The following is a 21,785-nucleotide window of genomic DNA, read 5'->3' as shown; positions in this document are numbered from 1 at the left end:
TTGCTTTTTGGTTTCTTAATCCTGTCATTTCGTATCATATCGTGGAGCTGGAGGGTTTGCTTGGCAGACGGGCCTGCGTACAAAAGCACGCTAGGAGTGAGAAGGAGCTAAAGCTTAATTGCTGTCAGTGGCAGTACAGATGGCTGCATTAACTGAAGTTAAAACGACCCATTTGTAAAACCTCTTGTGTAACTTACAAGAACAGCTCCATGCTGCTGCTGCTGCTGCTACTGCTTTCATAACTCTGAAAAGGGCCAAAAATGAATCCCACTCACCGCTGCTCTCTGAAAATCATAGCTCAGATCCAAAGTCTTTGGGGGGGAAAAATGAATTCCTGCACACCTCTGTAGTGATAACACTCTTCAGGGATCACCTCTTTGATAATTTATTACACTCTGTAGTAAGGATTACATTCAGTTACAAACTTCTACTCTTCTTTGGAAAATCCCAGGAGAGAAGTATAAATCAAAGTTTAATTTCATTGACTTCCTTCAATGTAGTCTAAATAAAATAATATAATTAATAATAACTGGTATGAAATTGGCATATGTCATAATAATCAGTAGTTTGCAATAAAACATTAAAAAAAAACAAAAAAAACACATGAATGCAGTATAACATTATAAGAAATGAAACCGAAAGCCTGGTGTCTCAGTGGATTTAAATAACTGAAGATATTGAATCATAGTTGTCTTTTAAACATGATTTTGTATGGTTAGAACATACAAACCTGGATAATTGTTTTCAGGGCATTTTTGAACATGTGATAATCACTCAGAGGTTGCCATGATGTTTGGTTGAGTCTGTGGAAAAATCCTGGCAAGTCCTGGCATGCCAAAATGATGAGAAAGCATAGTGAAAACACATCTTAGGGTTCAAAATGTAGCTATAGGACTGCTATGTATGGTTTCCTGTGACATATTTATAGCTATTCTTGATGCAATATGTGTTTGTTGCAGGGTGGTGCAGGCGAGGTGTCGCAGTTCGGACCATCATGCCCTTTGCTCTGGGAGCAGAACAGGAAGTGTGTGTGTGAGTGACCCTGGTTGGCTCCGCTGGGATGAACATGCCACTGCACCAAATCTCTGTCATCCCCCGGGATGTCACTTCCTCGCGGGTGTCAGGCAGTGGGAAAGCAAAGGACAAGGACAAGCAGGTATGCAAGGTGTTAAAGGGATAAACCGGGTCACTGAGTCTGAAAGTGGGAAGCACAGCTGAAGTGTTTTTATCTGTTTTTTTCGTCCTCCGAGTCATTCCGCGATAATGATTCTGATCTAAGAAACGGTCAATAATGAGCAAGCAGCACACGTGGCAGACAATAAAAATGCAGAACATACCTAAATTAATTTAAGCCTCTTATTTGCATAAAGTTCAAATGAGTGTCACTGTGAAAAGATGAAACAATTAGCATTTTAAGATGATATTGACTCCAGATATGACTGTTTTTAGTGCAAGTTGGAAAGAATGCATGAACAGGGGGTTGATTATTATTTAGAGGGCTGATCTCAAAGACTGATTGTTTTGTTTTACACTAATACAAATTTAGTGGAAGGCTATCGTACAAGACAGACAAGTTATTTCAACCAATGCTTTTCACAAATAGTCCCATTTGTTCCTAAATGTTTGGTTTTCAGATATGCTGATCTATTGCTGTTCAGTCCACATTAAGTTGCACTGACTGTACTGTTACTGCTAGATTAACAGATTATCATGTCCGTTGCTTTTGTTACTCAGTGGGTCATTGTTCAAATTAAGTTTAAATTTGAGGAGTTTGTATTTTGTTAAGTTAGAAGAAATACTAAATACCATCCAAAAAGATTGGCAGAGACATCAGGAAGATCTGGACAAAAGCCCATCTAGCTTTACGTGACCAGTGTGCATCAAAGAATGGTAAGTGGTGAAAGTTATCCCATTAGTCCTGTCAGCGAACAGTCAGAAAGTAATTATTTTCAATGCCTAGTGGTGGTAATTCATGCACACAGTTCAATGTTTCCTCATTCAAACGCATTATTTCTGTTCTGCCTGTGGGTTTAGTAGAGAATTTTTTCATTTAATGAGCCTGGTTAAAGTCTGGACTGCTTTTCCATTTGTGCCTAAAACCACCTGTAGGCCATCTGGTTTTGCATTTTAATGGTGGATTTGAATTGTTAGCTGCTTGATGGTTACAAAATGAATTGGTGAAATTACACTTTCAAATCATCTTTTACCTCTGCAGGTTTTAATTTTATTTCTAGAGATAAAGATAATTTAAGACCCAACAGAAAATCCTTAATCTGAGAACTCATCAAGACTCATCAAAAGGAAGGCCTTAACTAATCAGCTTATATAGAGCAGGGAATAAAAGTGTTATGAATCATCTGGATTTTTTTTTCCCATGTAATTCCTGTATTATGTTTGATTATTCAGAAAAGATCATGGAAGTCAGTTGCACAGTCATAGCTTATCAATTTTTCGCTTTCTTTTTGCATCTGTTCTTTTGTGCTCCAGCAAGCATCAAACACCACAGTGAAGGGCTTTCAGAGTGCAGTTGCTTTTTTTTCCGGGAACAAAGAGATGTGCTGAGATAATAGTTATGTGGCCTGCTTCTCTTTTCCTCAGCCTTGTCAGGTCACAATAGAGTTCACAAGCTACAGCGGAACAGGTGTTCTTAAGAGGCTTCTTCGTGCTCAATACGGTGACATGTTTCATCCGTCTGTGCTGTAAAAGTGACCTAACACACAGTGTGCAGTCTCAAGAAAAAGTCTGTTAACCCTTTGAAGTTATACAGTTGTAAACACAATCTGACTAAACTAGTCATAGCTTACTCAGTACAGTCAAGCTTTTCTTGTCCTTGTTAGACACAGTCGTCAAAAAAGTAAGGCCTGTGCTACAGGCTTCTCCAAAAGCCAACAGATCGTAGCAGAAGAAGAAAACAAATGTTTTGTAACCCTTATTTATTCGAGGTTTGTTGCTGGTTGATGAAGTTCCTCCAATAACTAAATTCAAGAGTGAATTTATCTGATGACCAGATTGCTTTTTATTCAGAAATCCTTCTAATTCCAAAAAAGTGTACAAACTTATTTTCAAAGTGTATGTATACCTCATTGAAGGTCTGTGTTATTATGAAAACTGTGTCCCCAGTAATGAACACAGAGACCTTCTCGTCTTTGTTGGAGTAAAGATCTCCCTGGGATTTCATCCCAACTGTTTTTAGAGCATGCTATTAGTTGAATGAAGGACTGAATTTATGGAGCTTGGATACATTCTGGTAACAGTGGCTGGTTAACAGGATTATAGTGGTTATATCCCAGAGCAGTCAGAGGAAGGTTACCCCAATCTTTTGGGGAATGAAAGTGAAACTGTAAGCTTTGCAGTGTCTGGAGGCGGTTTGGTCTCCCAGCTACCATATTTGTCAACAGTGTAGAGGTCCAACCATGCATCTCTGCTCAGTATCACTCTCTCCCGCTCTCTGAGCCTCCTTTTTTTTTCTATTCACCCAGAGGAATAACTGGATAAATGGCAGTGATTCTTGTCCTCTCTGTGGAACCATCAGCAGAGAGGAGAAAGGAGTAAGCGAGCGATGGAGAGGAGAAAACGGCAAGCATAATCTTTGAATGCTGATCAGTTTGAGGGTCCCGAAGGTGTGTGTGAGCCAAGAGTTTAGTCACAGACTGCAGGCCCATCTGGCCCTCTTAGACAACATAACTGGTCCTTTAACGCCTCAAGGGGGATGGGGGGGGAAAAAAGCAGAACTTTTCTCTAGTTATTATTCAGAGTTAGTTAGCTGCTCTTTTAGAGGGCAATACATCTATAAGTGTTGCTGTCCTCTCCTTGGCCTTTTTCCCCCTTGCTCTACTCAAGTTCATTTGTCTTTTTGAAATCCTCTATGGATGTTTGCCTAAGGGTACTTTGTCTTCTCTCTGTGTCGGGCCACTCATGACTTGGAGGGAAGTTTTATTTCTCAGCAAAAAAAAAAAAACAAGAAGAAAAGTTCCTTGACAGTTCTCAGCATTGTAAATAATACACTTAGATTTATTTGAGTCTGGTTATTTGCGATAAGGTGTGCAGAGAATGGATTATGCATGAGTTGACAATGAAGTAAGCTCTGGCGCAGGTTAGCAGTGAGGGAGAAAGAGGGGACAAAAAAAAAACCGCTCTGGACCAGTGGGAAATGCATATTGAGCTGTCAGTAGTTGCTGATTATTTCATCTTTTTATCTCCATCTGCAATGTGACTTGTTGGAGTGTTTACTGAAAGAGTTGTAATTTACATGAGCAGCGTGTGATTATGTCCAGTGAACCAAAAAACAAGCTGGAGAGGATGCAGCTGTAGCTCTTACTTTTACAGTAGCATGCATATTACCACAAAAACACAAGATCTGACTTACACTTGTTGTAGATTTAACAATATATCTCTATGACTGTGAGCTCACTTGGCAAATGAAACATGATACCTGCTTATTTGTTGCCGCATGTATATTCAATGAAGGCAGAGAGAGCGCTGGAGGCTTTGTCCCTTGATAAGTGTGTGTGTCAGAGTCAAGGACAGAGATGACTGCCTGTTTCTCTTCTGATGTTCTGAGGTCTGATAACAGCCGACGCTGCGTAGCTGCCGGCCACTGATGGAGCATCGCTCGGCTTTGTAGAGACCGAGATCAAACACCGACTACCAAGGCAAAATTTTTCAAAACATCCCTAAGGCTAGACAGTCTGTTTAATGTGTCTCTCTTTGCTGAATTAAAGAAGCTCTTCTGTTACGGTGACATAACTAGTTTTTGCTCCTTAAATTTTGTACTGTTTGTCTACCACTTGAAACGGGTGGAGGAGTTTTAGTTGTCTGCTGCTGCTCAACGTTGTCCAGCAAATATTGTTCAATCAAATAATGCATATTTGTTTGACAATAGTTTAAAAAGCATTCTCAGCCCTGGGGAAAGACACATTTTCTGAACATTTCCTGGATCAAAACTGTACAAATAAGTCCTCTCCACATCGCCATTGCCCTGGAGCTTACAAACCGAAATGCCATGATAATTACCAAGAAGGTCTTGATGCCTAGAAAAACTAGTATGGAATGCTGAATTGTCAGGGAAAGGAGTGTTGACAAGTTTTTGTCAGAGTAAACTTGGTGTGGTCACACATATTTGAGTGAATTTTCAAGTCAAATGAGGCTGTGTTTGATTAGGTGTGCTTTTTAGAGGCAAAGTACAACAATTCTTGATGTATGCCGGTGCTCAAATTATCTCTGTGACACACACAGCATGTATGCTTGTGCCGCACATATGTGTTAACCCAGCAGATATTCCATTTTGCTCCTCGTCTCTCACACACATATAAACATACACGCCATATCCCACACCTACGTTTGTTTTGATGTAGATTTTCTGAGGCCAAACAGGTGCCTCAGCCTGTGAATAAACGAAAATCTGGAGAGAGAAGATAACGCTTTTGCAGAATGGGGTTCTCTCTGTTCTGGCAGCAGTTTTCACAAGAGTATGAATGCTGAGTGTCAGCAAACTAACATGCTTAAATATTCAAATTCTGCGTACATCTCATCTTAACCCTTTAGTTTCCGGCCAGAGCGAGGACTGGAAACAAATGCAGTCGATGTTTTAGGTTTTTCTGTGCTGATTAAGCCTGCAGGGCCACAGCTACCCTCGTTTTGATATTAAACATCCAGTTTAGAAGTAACTATTTGCAGAAATACTCACTCTTTTCTGTGTAAAATTGTCTACTGTTGACAATTCAGTTGAGCAAGATAAAATCCATCAACCAAATAAGCTGTGGTTTTAGGTATTTATTGGTGGTAATTTAGAGTTCGTAATGTCTTGAAAAATTGTTTTTATTTTGACAAATCACCTTTGTTTTATTCCCACAAAAAAAAACATGGCGAATAGCTCAACGTGCAGCAATTTTTCTACCGTCGTCTTACAGTTTCAGCAATCTGACAGCTCACCCAAAGACAATAGAGAAAATCATTCTGCAGCAACAACTGCTTTACTTTCAAGGTTGTCTTACAAGCAGAGGCCAGATTGGATGTCTTCCAAAACAGGCGGCGTTGGCGGCTGGTTCTGTGTTGGATAATGTAGCGGTGAACTCCATTCTGATGCCTTTTGTTCCTCAAAATATTTTACAAATTCTTGCTGATTTCTCCCATTGCCATGTGAACTGAGGAGAGATTTTCTGATGTACCCAAGCCAAAATCAAAAAGCTAGTAACGCACAATCTGATGTGGCAAACCAAAAATCGCTCCTACTCCATCCACTTGACAGCATTGTAACTGGAGTTTTTTACATTTCTTCACCCTGTCTGGGTTTTCAAGAATGTTTGTTTTCAGGGGGTGAACACTGCGTTTGCTTGAGGACGATGGGCGAAAAACACAAAGCAAAGTAAATGTTTATGCAAACTACCCGTCTTTGTCTCTGCAGCGCCTGAGCTTTTTCAAAGGGGGCATTAACCTTCCACCATCTATTTCACAGGAAATGCGTGACTATAAAAAGCAAGTAGTACTCTGTGAGCCATTTTTACTGAGATATAAAAAACAAACCACTTTAGTTTCTTTATCATTTTGGATAAGGAATGAGGTGGGGTATTACCACAGCTTCATTTAAATGGATGCAAATATTAACTGTCCATTATAGCGTCCAAAACCAAATACTTCATCATAGAATCATCAAACAAAGAAAAAAAAATGGAGAAAAACTGCAAATTCTCACATTTCAGGAGCTGAAAGCACTCAATTCTGTCTTGTTTGCTTCTGACTGATAATTGTCTCACCATCCACATCTCCACCTCCAATTTCCCACTCATTCTGTATTCACTGCAGTCCCAAAAGCTATTATTCTTCTGCCTCTTGTCTGTCTATTTGAGCCTTTCTTCCTGAAGACACACATTCTCCGTAGTGCAGGCTGCATGCAGGTACATGTATGCACATTGCAGCACCAGGCGTTGTTAGTCTGCCCGTCTGTGAGGGATTTGCAGGAGTCTCTCAGGGACCCGGGCTGCACTGAGCCAGTCGATGAAGAACTAGAAATCAAATTAAAGGTGGAAGAGATAACAAGTCCACTCTTTGAGAACCTTGACTGCTGTGAATAAGGACTTTGCTTTACCTTGGTGAAGATGTCATTTTTAAGCCCCCTAGACGATTTCTCAGGTTGTTTAATTAGCTCTAACACTCTGTGCTATGTTAAGTTTTACATGGGGGAAGTACAGTTGAACCAGAGAGGCAGAAAGCAGACTTTGAGAGTAATGTCAGGAAATGATTATGGTCTCCTAACTGCTATGGTGTATATGTTTGTGGACCTGGCGTAATGGTGCTTGGTATAAAGAGAGATCACTTTGTCTCCAGTTTGTGTTCTCTTGCCGTGGGAATCAAAGCTATGAGGTCACCATTATTACAGGAGAAACGTACAAGCAGAGGAAATATTATCTTTTAATTATCCTCTTTCCCATTACCTTCCACCACCTACACACACACATATATAATCAATTTAGAAGCTGTTTCACCGTTCAGAGATACCACTTCACTGTAAAATGACGTGATACATATTACTTGCATATTATGTGAGCTGTTGCATAACCGACACACATACGTATTGACCAACTGTAGCCCCCAGGAATTGGTTCAGTCTGCTGCACTCTGCAGCAGCTGAGAGTGCGTCCAAAACTCAAGAAGGGAGACAGTTTAATTTTCACAGAATGTTATTTCTGAGGTGAATTCAAAACGCACAGGAGGAAGACGTGAAATCCCCACAAGAAAGGCTAACACATCAGGCTTCTTCGTTTTGAGTCTTCTGCCTCAGCCTCTGCTCTCTTTCACACCCAGTTTTTACGGTCACCCTTCCGTTTACTCGAAAGCGTCTCTGTGGTTATGTGAGCATGCCATCTAATCGATTGCGGCGTGCTAACTTGACTCTTGTGACTCACACGGCCCCAAACACTCTACACTTTCCCATGGTGCATACATTAATTTCTATGAGGAAACACTGCGGATACTTCCCTCAGTGCAGTGTTTTGTCTTGGTTGATTCACATACAGTGACTGCCTGATGGATCCTGTTCAGCTCTGTCACTCTGCATTGGGATGACTCGTGTGTGTTGAGCATACAGGCATATAACAAGTCATTTAATCTAAGTGTGTTTTTAATTTTTTCCACTTGAATCTCGATCTTTCTCCTCCTGTCCATGGCCCACCTCCTTTTTTTCCCCTTTTTTTTTCTGTCCTTTATCATCCCCTGACAGAGTTATCCAGGGAAAGATTACCTGAGCCTGGTTAATCTCTGCCCGTATACTAACTCTGCGACCACACTGTGAACACTTTCCTTCCCTGTCTGTGCATCTGGAGATGGCATGCTCACCCGGTGCAGATATGGACACAATCCCTGGGACTGACAAATCACTCAGCCAGTTGAGTCTTCTGTTGTGATGACACAGTGCATTTTTAGATTAAGCCTCTTCCCCTGTGTTGGAGAGAATTCTTTTTTTATTATTATTTTTATAAAATGGCCATTTTATGTTTCTGTGTGAAACGCATTCAGGACATTTATATGAACTTCAGATTTTAACTCATAATTCCATTTTCATCCTGCAGCGTTGTCCGGATCCAAAGTATTTATTATAATCCAAAACTGTATAGGCGACCTTTCCTGAAGGATTTGCTTTTCCTGCATGCCAATAAGGCAAGGTGATGTTAGAATGATCTGTAAAACTATTGATATAAGAACTAACTACAATTTACCATTATCATATACAGTGAAGTGAAACTGCTGTTTTCTCCAGCTGACTGTGGAGGTGGTCTGAGTCTTTCTTTTGTTTTTTAAACTAAGATGGGTCAAAACGGTACAATTTTACATACATTTCAATTTAAGAATAAGAGTTGTATATAGCCCATTATAAATCCAATCCTGGGCTTAGTTGCTTTCACGATGTATACACATAAAAACCATATGTAAGCTAGTAGCTAAGTAACACCACAGTTTCAGTGAAATTGCTGAGTGAGATAGCGATGCATATCATTTATTGTTTATTTCTCATTGTCGGTCTTCACAAAATACTGTTATTTACAGTTATTTCTGGCATTACAGATAACCTGATTATCTACCCCCGTAGCCCTGGGATGTGCGAGCTGGTGTGCGTCTTGGCTGCTGGTTTATAATCCGACCACTTCTTTTGTACCTCTGCAGGGTCCTTTGCTTTGAGCTTAAAGAGCTAATAACTTTTTTTTAAATTCAGCAGTTTTTGCTCCGTTTGTAATTACGGAACGGAGATTGCCAAATAAAACTGATTTTCCTTTTTCTGTTTTATATATTGTAACACAAGGCTTTTCTTTTCGGTTGCTTTTAATTTCATTCCTATTTAGTTGCGCAAACAGTGTCAAAATATGTGAATGACAATTTAGGAGAGTATCTGTTCGTGGGTAGTTTTATGATGACTTCGATTTATAAAAGAGAAATATATGTAAGTCACACATTTTTAGTGATGCAACTACATATAGTTTTATGCATCTGGCCACTGGTTTCAGCATCTCTTTGTGGCTGTTACATGAGTGCCGTACATTCGGCAAGCACTTATAAGACACATCTTTTGAAATAAAACCAAAATCGGTGAAGCTTGGGAACTGACCTGGGGACTGTTTAAATGGAGTGGAAATGGAAAGGGAAAGCAGTAGGAAACCACCATTTGTAATATTTGTATAACCAGTGTTTGACGAATTGGCATTGCTGTGCTGTACAAAATACAAAAGGCAAGGAAAAAATAAATATTACATGCATAAAAATACAAGTTCCCACAGATCGATAAGTCAAAACGCATAGACTGGCTATCAAACGCAACCCTGTATATTTTTGCTTACCTCTGCACTTTTGGTCTGTGTTTTCCATATTGATGATATTTGCAGTTTCAGAAAATGTAAACACTTCAGCTCTAAAGGCTGCATAGCTTTTTTGCAGCAGCTCTTCAGTATTGTTGAATGCTTTCACTCCTCCTCAAGTGTGCACAAGTGCAATATGGAGATTGTAGATAATAAAGAAAAAACTTGGTATTGGTAGGTAGTGAAGGTTCGGGGATAATTGCTGCTAAAAATTTCCTACATGTTCTGTATATGTAAATTACACATTTATGATTGGGATGTCAGAACCAAAAGACTTAAATGCTCCTCTGAAGCAAAAGATGGACACATCAGTAGAAATCGGTTCACTTTGTTTCTGCTGTGCACTGAGCGCATTAAACTACTGGTCTGAATTTCAACTTCTGTCCTGTTTTTCCTGCTTTACTGAAATCAGAAATGTGTTCCTGTAATATTGAAAAGGAAAGACCGCTTTCACAAACGGTTCCTACAGACAGTAAAATGTCATATGATTGCTACATGGACAAGCTTGAGGCCCTGAGCGTATTTGAAAGACTTGCAGTCCATCTTCAGCAGCAATACAGCAGAAAAAATATGAACTGACTTCTGTTTTACCCAATCACATGTATGACTTTTGAAAAGAGAGGTTTTTATCCATCCATCCATTCATTTTCTAAACCCACGTAATCCAATTCAGGATCATGTGGAGGGTTTGGAGCCTGTCCCAGCTGCCATCGGGCAAGAGGCAGGGTACACCCAGGGCATGTCACCAGTCCATCTGTCTGAGATAATGTTGAACATTTTTATATATAATTTATATCATAAATACATGGATTAGCTGTATATATATATGTGTGTGTGTGTATAATCCAAGACAAAAGGAAGACCAATAAATATCACAGAGACATGATGAAAATGGTCATAAGCTGCTCAGCGCTCATCTTCTCCTTCCTTAGCTTTTGGATTGTGCAGCTGCATGAATGCACTGGTAGCCATGGTCTCTTAATGAGGATTTCAGTGAGCAGTGCTGAGTGCAGAGGACCGCGGCCCGGCATTGACATTCACCTCCATCAACCAAGAGCAGAGACTCGGTACCGGCAGAGTGCACTGAACAAGCACTGAAGGAGAGCCAGGTGAGGGACTGAAAAGATAAGGTGAAAGCGAGCGCAATTACAATCTGTTGTAAACAACATGAAGGAAACCAAAGAGGAGCTCGTTGTTGCCGTAGAAACAGACTTTTGGCAGGGCTGAAGCAGCAGAGGCAGAATGAGGAGAGTGAGTTTCTTTTCACCACAGACGTGTCATGGCTTCACTTCTGCCAAAGCTGTCAAAGGCCACAGAGGCACTTTGGTTCCCCACTTTGCCTCTTCAGTGAGTTTTCAGGTAGGATGCCCTCTGAGGGCTGATACCGTGCGCCCTCTGTACAGGTGTCCAACGTTACAGAGCTCAAACTGTTTGGAAAAGCGCCTCAAATTGGATTAAACTTTTTTATTTTTTTTTTAAAAAAGGCTCCCAGATGAAATGGAGGTGAATCCTATTTGTAAGAGCAGGGACTGTGGATGCTTTCCGTCAGTCTTCTGTCGGTTTGATTGATGTGTTTGTTTGAACTCGCAACACCTTCCGTGGAGACCTGGAGGACGCTGGTGACGGTTCTATTATCCTTCGTCTCTGGTCACGCTGCCAGGTGTGACAGCAGCCAGGTTATGTCTTTCAAACACTTTCAGGGCCGCGGCCTATCTCTAATGGATTTCACTGGTGCTATATGTGCAACAGGAAAATCTCAGGCACCAAGACGAGGCAAACATTAGGGGCAAGCAGGCAGAGAGACTATATTATCTCCATGGAAACCACCTCCCAAGGACTTCACTGAAGTCCTACCGAAGTGCTACCGAAGCTTGTCAGTTTTATGGTATTACTTTGCATGACAAACACTACTTTTCTGAGTTTTCAATAAACAGACCTGCTTTTGAATCGCTGTTATCCATTTTGAGGGTTGATACACACAAATGGTAATAATGAAAATAAAACTGCTTTTTTGAGAACATGCATGCAGCATGTGTTTGGGAATGCTCTGAAGCTCTTGCGCAATGCACACACTCGTCTGTTTCTTTGTTGACTACCTAACAAGTTCAGACCTTGCTTGCAGATGTGTAGCTTCTTGGAAAGACAGCCAGGGTTTTTTTGTATGCGAGAACATATCCACCCTGAGGTAGCGATTACCTCATGAATCTAGAACTGCAGTTTATAAGTGATGTGTCTTTTCGAGACACATTTATACCCAATTGTTAACCCAATTGCATGTCAAGTGCACTCTTAAAATTGTCCGCATCACTAGTATTTGTTTACTTTCTAAAATTAATTTGAAGTGATTTTTAAAGTGTTTTCTTGTGCTTTGACAAAAATGGTCTTCCACCAGTGACACACACAGAGTAGTGTCTGCTGTGTGGTTGGCAAGTTGTTCACAATAGCTTCAGGAAGTGTGCAGATCTGGATATAGAGATGATTTCTCACTTGGATTGGCAGCAAACCTGTTGAGCATGTGTCCAGCATGTAATGTGTTTGTTTCTGTGCTATTTAACTTGCACACACAGAGAGAAACGAAGCTGATGATTGCAAGCTGACACTACTATGCTATGATGAACAAAGGCATATCACAATAAGGGCCTTGCCGAGGACTTTTGTGCTCCTGTTGGCCACAAACGTCGTTCTTGCTGAATGCAAAACCTCAGTCTTGCTACTGATCTCTCGGGAAGCTGGATTACGATGCTGTACAAACGGTTCACGTGGAGGAGGAGAATAATTATGGATGTTGCTTCATAAAACGTTATTGCTGCTCTTTTCTTAGGGACATGTGATATCCCTCTTATTAGCCGATCATTGTATTTTCTCCTGGAGTCTACCATGAATCTTAAATGGGTTCTTATGTTCAAAACAAGCATGTTTATGTTAGTGGAATGAATGAATTGTCACTGCTCAACGATTTACGGTAAAATAGCAACAATACTGTTATTGTTCTTGAAGTTGGAATGGAGCTGTCGCTGCTCAGTCCTCTAGTGCCTTCACTGTATTATACCATTGACTCAAGGCTAATGGAAAGAAGTGAATGGCTCACAAGCTTTTAAATTATGAGGGATTTTTTCTTTTTTAACTTATTGTAATACCGCATGTGTGATGAAAGAGGGATGGATGGAACAAGCAGTAGAGAACTGCTTTAAAAGCCAAAAGATGTCATCAGGAAAGTATCACCATCTGCTCCTGCTTGGAGACCTGATTTCGGTCCCATTTCGTGTGGAAATGCTTCTCTTCCCCAAAAATGTTTGCCTGAAGCAGACGGAGAGCTGACCAGACAAATGTTGACAGGGTGGTGTGAGACTGGAACAGTGATTGGACGGCGGTTTGAGTAAATGGAAAGGTAGTGGAAATGTAGCGTAAATATAGAGGAGGATGGGGAATAGCAAAATATGTTTCATATGGCAGCAGTGGGAGGTGGAAATGTAGAAAAAGTGAAGGTTGGCGTGTGGGCCAGCTGGGAGCGATGGGATTTTGACTTCACGCTTATCACTTCAAAAGGCCAACTGCAAAATGCAGTCTGCTCTTCTGCACACCTCGCTCCATCTTTTTTTTTTTTTTTATCACTCTCTCCTCTCCTAACCTGAGGTGAAGTGGATCATTTCGGCCTAATAGTCACGCTTTGATTTGCTGTGCAGTTTTCTTTCACAGTGACAACTTCTGTCCCGAGGAGCTTGCTTATTCAGTGCCACACATTAGCCTCTCTCCTCCTCTTAATGTGAGCTGCAGCGGTCACGGAGTTCAGCATTTTTAGAGTGTGACAGTGTTGCTGTAACAGTTAAAACAACCCTCCAGGGGAAGAGGAGGAATTTAAGTTAATCAAATGCGTGCCATGTAAACACAGCATTGTGGTTTTCAAATGAGGCTCTGTTTTGTTTCTCAGCACGCTCATCCATTTTTTTTTTTTTTTTTTTTAAACAATTTTTTTTATCATTTCATTGTGTTGTCTTTTGGTGTCATAAAAATGATCTGAAGCAAGTCCCAGCAGCTTGTTGCAGCCTCTCACAACTGCGTAATCTGGCGTCAACCAACACCCCGGTAGCCTCACCCATATAGAGCTGAGATGGTGCAAACATTCTGATGGGCTCGTAAGGATGTGAACAATCAAGCACCACGGCAGAACTCTACATGAGACACATTAAGCCTCAGCTGAAACATCGCTGAGAGAGATTTCAGCAGGAGAAATGATGGGTTTGGAGAGAAGGGGAGGTCATTTTACTTTGAGGTGGCAGTCTGTGTGAAGAGTACGGTCACAACACAGTTGTTAACATGAGTCACCAGAATCGACCAGTATTATGTTGAAATGAGTCATGGTGTTGCACTGCGCTGCTGTGAACTGCAGAGTCCACTTGTATTTTCATAAGTTACCAACAGTTTAAAATTTGGTAGGTTTTATGGAACAAACTACTGCATTTACAAGCAATTCTATTGCTGCGTACATAAATTTCACGTCACTGTAAACTAGAACACCTTCAAAGTTAAATGTTCTGAATAAAGTTCATATTTGCATATATCAGAGAAAAGAAGAATGGGATGGGGGGGACTACAACTAAATGCTTCTCAAAGTAATGCTGCTTGTTAGTATAACTCAGCAATATGCATATTACTGAATTTTAATAACGGCAACAAAAAAAACAAACGCAACCTTTTATAAAGCGAGATTATACCACAGAGCTCTTATACTGGGTTTTTGCATGAGGTTACAATGATATACCATGGATTATGGGTAGACACTTTCGTTTGCTTGAGTTTAAACTGAGCTCATTTACAGAACAAAATTCTCTGTAGAATGGCATTTTTGTTGTTGTGGTTTGGGTTTAAGGGATGTGAGGAACTGTGTCAGCAGGGGGCAGTAGAGAAAACGGTGTATCTGAGCAGAGAGCTGCTCTTTGTTCCTCTGCCTCTACAAGACCAGCCAACTTGAACCCAGAAGTGTTTTGCTTTTTATGATGTAGTGCCACTCTTGTTGTTTTTGGTATGATGGGTTCCAAATAAACATAGACGTACTGTTCTCTATCTTAGAGTCTCAATTTAATTAGTCTTTTTCTTCTTTTTTTTTTTCTTTTTTTTCTTTTGTACAATTCTGAGCTCCTTCCTGTGAACTGCAGACATAAAACATATAAGATAAGAGGCCTTTTAAATGTAAATAGCTTCTGCCACTCTGGAACATATTTATCTGATTGCCATATTAAGCTGGGCCTTAAACTGGTGATTGAAGCATGTTGGTAGAGGACGGATTCATTGCTCGAGCCTTCATCCATCATCAGGCTGCAGAGACGGGAGCAGAAGGAGGTGTATAAATCCAAGGTTACTTGCCTCAGGTGGCTGTACTGTAGAGAAATGGATTGAGTTGTATCCCACTGGCTTGCAGACCTTCAAAGCGTCTTAATGCAACAAATAAGTTTAGTGGCAAAGAAATGAAATTGTCTGAGGTGTTGTTTACTTGTCTGCTCCTCAGCAAAATAACACACCTCTGAAGATGCTGTCCTCTTAGGACTTAGGACTTAGAGGAATTATTTATAGTTGCTCTTTGTGTTGTTCGCTTTTGTCTGAGGAAATGTGTGTAGGTTTCTGTTCAGCAAGTGAAGCAGTTAAAATTTGGGACATTTTAACACAATATCACCATCTTTTCTTCACACTGTCATCAAAACGACTTAAAGCCTAAAAGGCTCCCGGAGTTTATTTTAACTCCTTGGCTGCAGATTAAAGCAGGAATTCAAGGTTTAGATGCAGGGGAGGTTGCTTTGTAACCACATGCACATTTGTATGCCAAGAGCCTCCTGCAAGAGGGTTCATATGCTGCAGGGAAGCTGTTTGCATATACCCAAAATCTTGATCTTTAAAGGTAGAAAAAGTGACAGTGGTGGAAGAGGATGTTATTGTGCTCTGAGTGTGCATGAATGTAAAATATTCTAATTAGTTTATTTACAATGAAGTCTTCTGAACCGACCTGGGGTAACTAATGAGTCGCCATCTGTTTAACAGCGGGTGAAGACTGATGATGTCATAGCTAGTGGACCTAGGCCCAAAAGGGAGCGAAGATACTGATACCGAAGAAGGAGATGCAGTAGTGTTTTCTTTCTACAGTGAGATCACTACTGCAGAGTTCAGCACAGATGATGGGTTTGTGGAGTCGGATGCAGATCATCTCCTTTCCTTAAAAGGTTGAAAGGGAAAATGAAAAGCAGAGCTGGCCTAACACTCTTTAAGCTAATTTCATTACTTGAGAAATATGTGACAGAATAAGTCATTTTCCCCCCTTCAGAGTGCCACAAGTGTAGGAGAGTAAAGGTGGAATTCAGAGAATGCATCTCCCATATGTCAGTGAGAAGAATCACTAAAAGAGTGCACTTTTCCAATCTTTGCTGGGGTGTACAGACCTCTCTGTTCTTCTGACCCTCTTATTAGATTAATTGTTTGATACCGGAGGCTTTGGGTCAGTCAGGTCAAGAGTGCGAAGAACCCTGCCAGCAAAGCTCTGTGCTGCTGTCTGCATTCCAATAGCTTTTACGACTCGTCTCATCAAGCTCACACACTAGCCCACAGTGAGGTTTAATGATGTAAGATTTTCATCATACTTTGTAGCACTCTGCTGCAACTTGACATGCGTTTCAGATTCCCTGAGCCACCCTGCTAACAGTGCACCGACAGTCTGAATCTCTCACCAACTTGTGCTGTTGTCATACACTCCTTATTGACACTCATGTACTGACGAAAAATATTGATCTCATTTGGGAAGTTATGGCTGGCCCCAGGTGCTCATAGCGGATACTGATGGAGCTGATGCACATGTCGAAGCAGTAAATACTGCAGGTGCTTTTAATTTTCGTCCTTTTTCCAAGCGCTGATAAAACACAGATGCTGGCAAACAATAGAAGTCTGTGCGGCAGCTGGCAAGAAAATGTTTGCCGTTCTTTGTCAGTTTACTCCAAAATATGACCAGATATTCATTTGGGTTGCAATAATGAACAACTACACAAAATCAAACCCAGTGTCCAAGTGATTAACAGAGTTATAAGTATGTGTTAGAGCTGCTTTGACTCTGACAAACATTTTCATATTACTCACAGTAAGAACTTCCAAATTCACAAACGATAAGCAATGTTTCCCAGAAAAAGATATATATAAAAATAAAAAAGTTTGTCAGACTGACTAAATTACTTACTGTGGCTGCTCTTCCTAAAAGTGTCTGTGCACATTGATCATTCTGTTTTGTGAGGTGAAAACGAGCAGAGTATCGGCTTAAGGCTTAAATGTATAATTATATCTTTTAGATCTTTGGGAGTCTAGCATACAGAAAATCATAGTGCAGGGGCTCCCTGGAGCGACATCACTGTATGCCTGAAGGTTCCCAAAGAGCGACTTGACGCTGTGCCCCCCTTGGAAAATCTTCCTGATGGAACGAATGATGAATTGTTTTATATACGGCTCCTATATATGCAGTGCAGTGGAGGAGCGCCATGATTTGAAGCCGCTTCGCTGCATCTGGGCCGGGACTGCATGTTATCGCTGAGGTGGAAAAGTGGTTGTTGTGTTTATGGGGGCATCTTGCAGGATAATGTCAAGTAGGACAATGTCACAAAACATCAGTGTCTCAAGTATTTTCTTTCTTTCTTTTTTTTTTTTAAACTGTTAAATGATTTCAAGGATGAGTGTTTACATTTCTTTCTTTTAAAAAAAAAAAAAAAAAAAAAAAGCTATGAACTGTCCCACATCTGAATTTAAGTATGGAGTCCTGATGCAACATGTGCTCATGTGTTTGGAGCATCCTTAGTCTTTATGGTACAGAGCTCTTCAAGGCTGCTTCTCTTAGATTTGTAAACTTGAGCATAACCATGTAGAGCTGACAGTATACGAACTGCCCCGGACCCAGTGAACCTTGTAAAATACATCTTATTATTTACAATCGGCTCTTGATCGTGTGAAACCTTTGAAGTGCCTTCATGCTTTGCTCAATCGTGGTTGTCCTTTTTTGTGGTAACAGAACAGGGCCTGGACTTCAGCTTAAGCTTTAAAACCTGTACACTTGGCCTCTGTTGCAGCTATTGTCATCAGTGTTTATATGTACGAGTATGAACCTTTAGTGCCGCACCTGCTTTTACTTCTGAATGTTGTTGCATAATATTAAATGATAGCTATGAATAGTTTGTAAATGATTTATTCCTAGGTAAATGAATTGTGTATCAGTGTTGACTTTAAGCAAGCTGTTTCTGTGACTAGTGTTTTAACAGCTCAAGTGAACTTCAGCCACATGTTGTCTCTGCTCCAGCTTCTGCTTTGATAAGGCACTGTGATGTGTGTATGGTCGCGTTTCTTCCAAGTACAAAGTGTTCTCTTCTGTACCACAACAGTAGGTTACTGAATGGTGATAAAGAGGTTTTTTTCTAGCAGGAAATTACTGGGCGACATCAAAAGACATGACGATTGACGTTTTCAGAGAGTCCCAATAAGTAATACTGCACATGTCTGCTGTGAAAGCGGTACCTCCCGACCTATTTGATAATGAAACGGGGGAGAACCCAGGTTGAAATTTCAGAAAGTGTTCAAACATGCGTCTGTTACTGCTTCATACACCTGTGCTTTGCTTAAAGGGTGAAGTTAAATTTCAGAATGGGATCAACTGATTGAACATAAAGGGACCCTCTGAGTGATCAAAAAAAGGCAAAAAATGCAGACACTACTGAGGTTCAGGATTCATTTTTTTTTCAGCAAGTGCCCCTTGGTAAAAAAAATAAAAATTTAAGTGACCGAACATTTTGTACCAGTTCAACTCCTCCCAGACAGATTTCACACATGCAGTACATGTCGTACATTCAGAACCTACATTCAAACCAGTAATTATCCTTCTCATAACAAACCATCTGCTGATTAAACTTTTTTTTCCCTTTGGATATCCCTCCTATATCCTTAGTTTCTGCTTGCATGTCCATCACTTTGCCACCAGTTGGAATATCACAGTCTGATGTTTGTATGTCTGGCAACTTATCTGAGTGGATACCAACACCCTCCACATGCCTGACGCTGGAAATAACCTTTGAAAGTGTGGCTCCCAGGAAGAGGGTCGCTTTAAAGTTTGTCCCCCCTCCTCCGTCTGACCATCCTGCTGACGGTCACATGTGCACACAGCAAGAGCCCCTTTCAGCAATTCTCCATAGGCTTTCCAAAGGTCCAGATAGATGGAACAGATGACAAGATAGGGGGCAGCAGAAGAGTGGGTTGTGATAGGAGCTGCAAATCTATGAAGCTGTTATACAGTCAGCCACTTGTTATTTCAGGATGATGAATTGATGGCTTTGTGCTGTGGCCATGCTGCCGCAGCGACGACCGACTTAATGTTTGTGCGTCTTCATTTTAGTCTGACAATTAAGTCCTGAGAATACTCGAGGCTTGGAAGCAGTCCTCTGCTACCTTACACAGGGATCTGTGAATGTGAAGCAAAGCTCCAAATCAAAGCATTGCGCATGGTTTCAGAAGATATGAAGAAAAGGATCTCGGTGCAGTTTTTCCAACATTTTACAGAATATTAACCAAGCATAAAACTCTGATTTTTCTGACATTTCATCTCTCCCTTCCACGTTTCTTTTTCATTTCCTTTGTCTCTTTCTCTTAATGGGAGGTAGATGTGACTGATGCAGCAGCCATACAAGCTGTGGACTTGTATTTATCAGTATTTATATGCATGATTGTATATGAATATGAACTGAAAAGGCTATTACAGCTCAATTTCATGCCCAGCGGGATATCTGACATGTTTCCCCTTTTATAGACATCTACCTGTCAAGATTTCTTGCTCTGCTTTTTGTCTCTTTCAACCTCTTCACATTTTACCATAAATTTCAGCCTTTAACCCTCCATCCAGCTCTCCAGGGGGCCATCTCCTCCTTTGTCGGGTCTCTGATTTTGTACAATCCTGCTCTCTTGTCCTAAACTTGATTAGCTCTGATAAGTGTAGTTTCTTTGTCCTTTTTTCACTGTAGAGTCCCAACAGCCACTTATAGTGGATAAAAGCACTTTAGATAAAAGCGTCTGCTAAATACATAAACAATAGTGACAAACTCTATTTGATTTAATGCTACATATGCAAACTAATCATCAGTAAAGCTTCACTAATGTGATTATGTGATGCTAGCAATTTAAGAATCAATATATTAGCATATTGATAATATATATTAGCATATTGATCTATAATATATTAGCATAGAGACTGCTTCCATGAGAGCAACTGCATGTGAAGGGTGATAAGGGATCGTAACTGAACAGTCACGTTACGAAAAGAATGTTTTTATACCAAGCCCAAGTACTTTTAATTTTTAAACCTAACCAAATGACGTTATTTTCTAAAGCCAACCATTTTTTCGTAACTTGTTGTGTTTACATGTTTCTAAGGCTACTAATAAAAAAAAAGTGTTGAACACAGTGATGGTTGTTGCGTAAAAAGAGCGTACTTTAGACCTAATCATGGTTTGATGCCTTTTTAGGTGTTTTGCTATTGACAGAACGTATGCTCGTGATTAAAAGCACAGCACTTAACTGCTCCATCCAACCCCCCTCCTTCCTCTTTTTGCGGACTTTGTGCCCTCTTAAATCCAAGACTTGAGCATGACTTCTGCTCTGATGTGGAGACGTCCATCTGAGTTGCACTTCCATCCTGCTTGTAGAGGGTCAGCACTTTGCAGGAGGCTTGACTGATATGACCGTTTCAGATGCTGGACGTGTTGATCGTTTTGCATATTTTTGTAAAAGTACAGCCACATTCCCTTACATATAAAATGATCTCTCACAAAGAAAGTTAGAAGCAGCAAAATATACTAAGGTCTAAGGTTTTCACATAAAATACTGGCTTGGGAAAAGCTCATATCACAGATCACATTTTTAGTTTACTGAGTCCACTTGAGATATCACAACATAAGCTTATCTTATTGCACAGCTACTAGACGTCAGTATGTTTTATCATGCAAGTATAGATTGTAATAACTTGTATGTATAATCCATGATGTCATTCCTTGGGGAGGGCAATCTCACTGCCACTGAATGATGATCACCCTTTTTGCATCAGAATGTCAGATACTGAACAACTGTGTGACATTGTTTATATCTTTGTTGCACTGCTAAACAGATTGTGCCTCGACAAGGGCTGCTGAGAGATGATTGTTATTCAATGCAATACACTGAATAACAATAACGATATTCAATGTGTTGCATATTTTAAACACAAGATAATGAAATTATTATTTTTTTCCATTGTTGGACATCTGCTCAGGATTATGATATATACCCTCTGACAAACAGCACTGTTCTCTATAACTCACTTCTGCATAACCTTACCTTTAGAAAGCCTATGGGGCCGTCCACCTGTGCTGAATGAACATCAGTTAAGTATGTTTTGTTTAAGTGAAAGAGCTGTTAGCTGGCTAAAAAACCAGCTGGCTGTCTTTTCTTCAGTCCTGCTGTCCCTTGAAGAGGCTAGATGACTGCTTATCATAAAAATCCTGCAGACATTTGTGCCAACGTTGTGATGTTTTGCTGTGAATTTGATGCATCGCCCTCAGCTTTAGAAAATGTATTATTCTGAATGGAGTTGGCTACACAAACCTTCTCAGTGGGTGAAATCAGCAGCTCTCTTGTTGCCTGCTGCTGCCTCATCTGTTTGCCAAACTATTCCATGGATCCAGTTTCACCGTGTTCATTTACAAACTACTTACTGATAGAGTTTGTGGTGGCTCATGTTTGGCTTTTATTCAGTCTTAAAGTACACAAGAGGAAAAAAAAAGCACCCGATCAGATGTCACTTTCAGTGGAATATTTTGCTTTGCACAAAAAGAAAGGGACGCATACCATATCTGCTGGAAACAAAGATGATTAGACAAAGATGAACCTCATGAAATACAAACTGTTTGT

The 21,785-nt window shown here is 40.4% G+C and overlaps 1 protein-coding gene across 2 annotated transcripts in view; it reads left to right on the top strand.

Annotated features, from left to right (window-relative positions):
- Positions 1 to 21,785, top strand: part of LOC140313039 (E3 ubiquitin-protein ligase MARCHF8-like) — a 73,870-nt gene that overhangs the window by 19,688 nt on the left and 32,397 nt on the right. For both annotated transcript variants that reach the window (XM_072390975.1, XM_072390976.1), the window contains exon 2: positions 960 to 1,156. In XM_072390975.1, the coding sequence (XP_072247076.1) occupies positions 1,061 to 1,156 (96 nt within the window). In that variant the 5' untranslated portion in view covers positions 960 to 1,060. The remainder of the gene's footprint in view (positions 1 to 959; positions 1,157 to 21,785) is intronic.

Source organism: Leuresthes tenuis, unplaced genomic scaffold (assembly GCF_036924035.1).
Source record: "Leuresthes tenuis unplaced genomic scaffold, fLeuTen1.0.hap1 SCAF_8, whole genome shotgun sequence".
NCBI classification, from domain to species: domain Eukaryota; kingdom Metazoa; phylum Chordata; class Actinopteri; order Atheriniformes; family Atherinopsidae; genus Leuresthes; species Leuresthes tenuis.
This window is presented reverse-complemented; position numbering and strand designations above follow the sequence as displayed.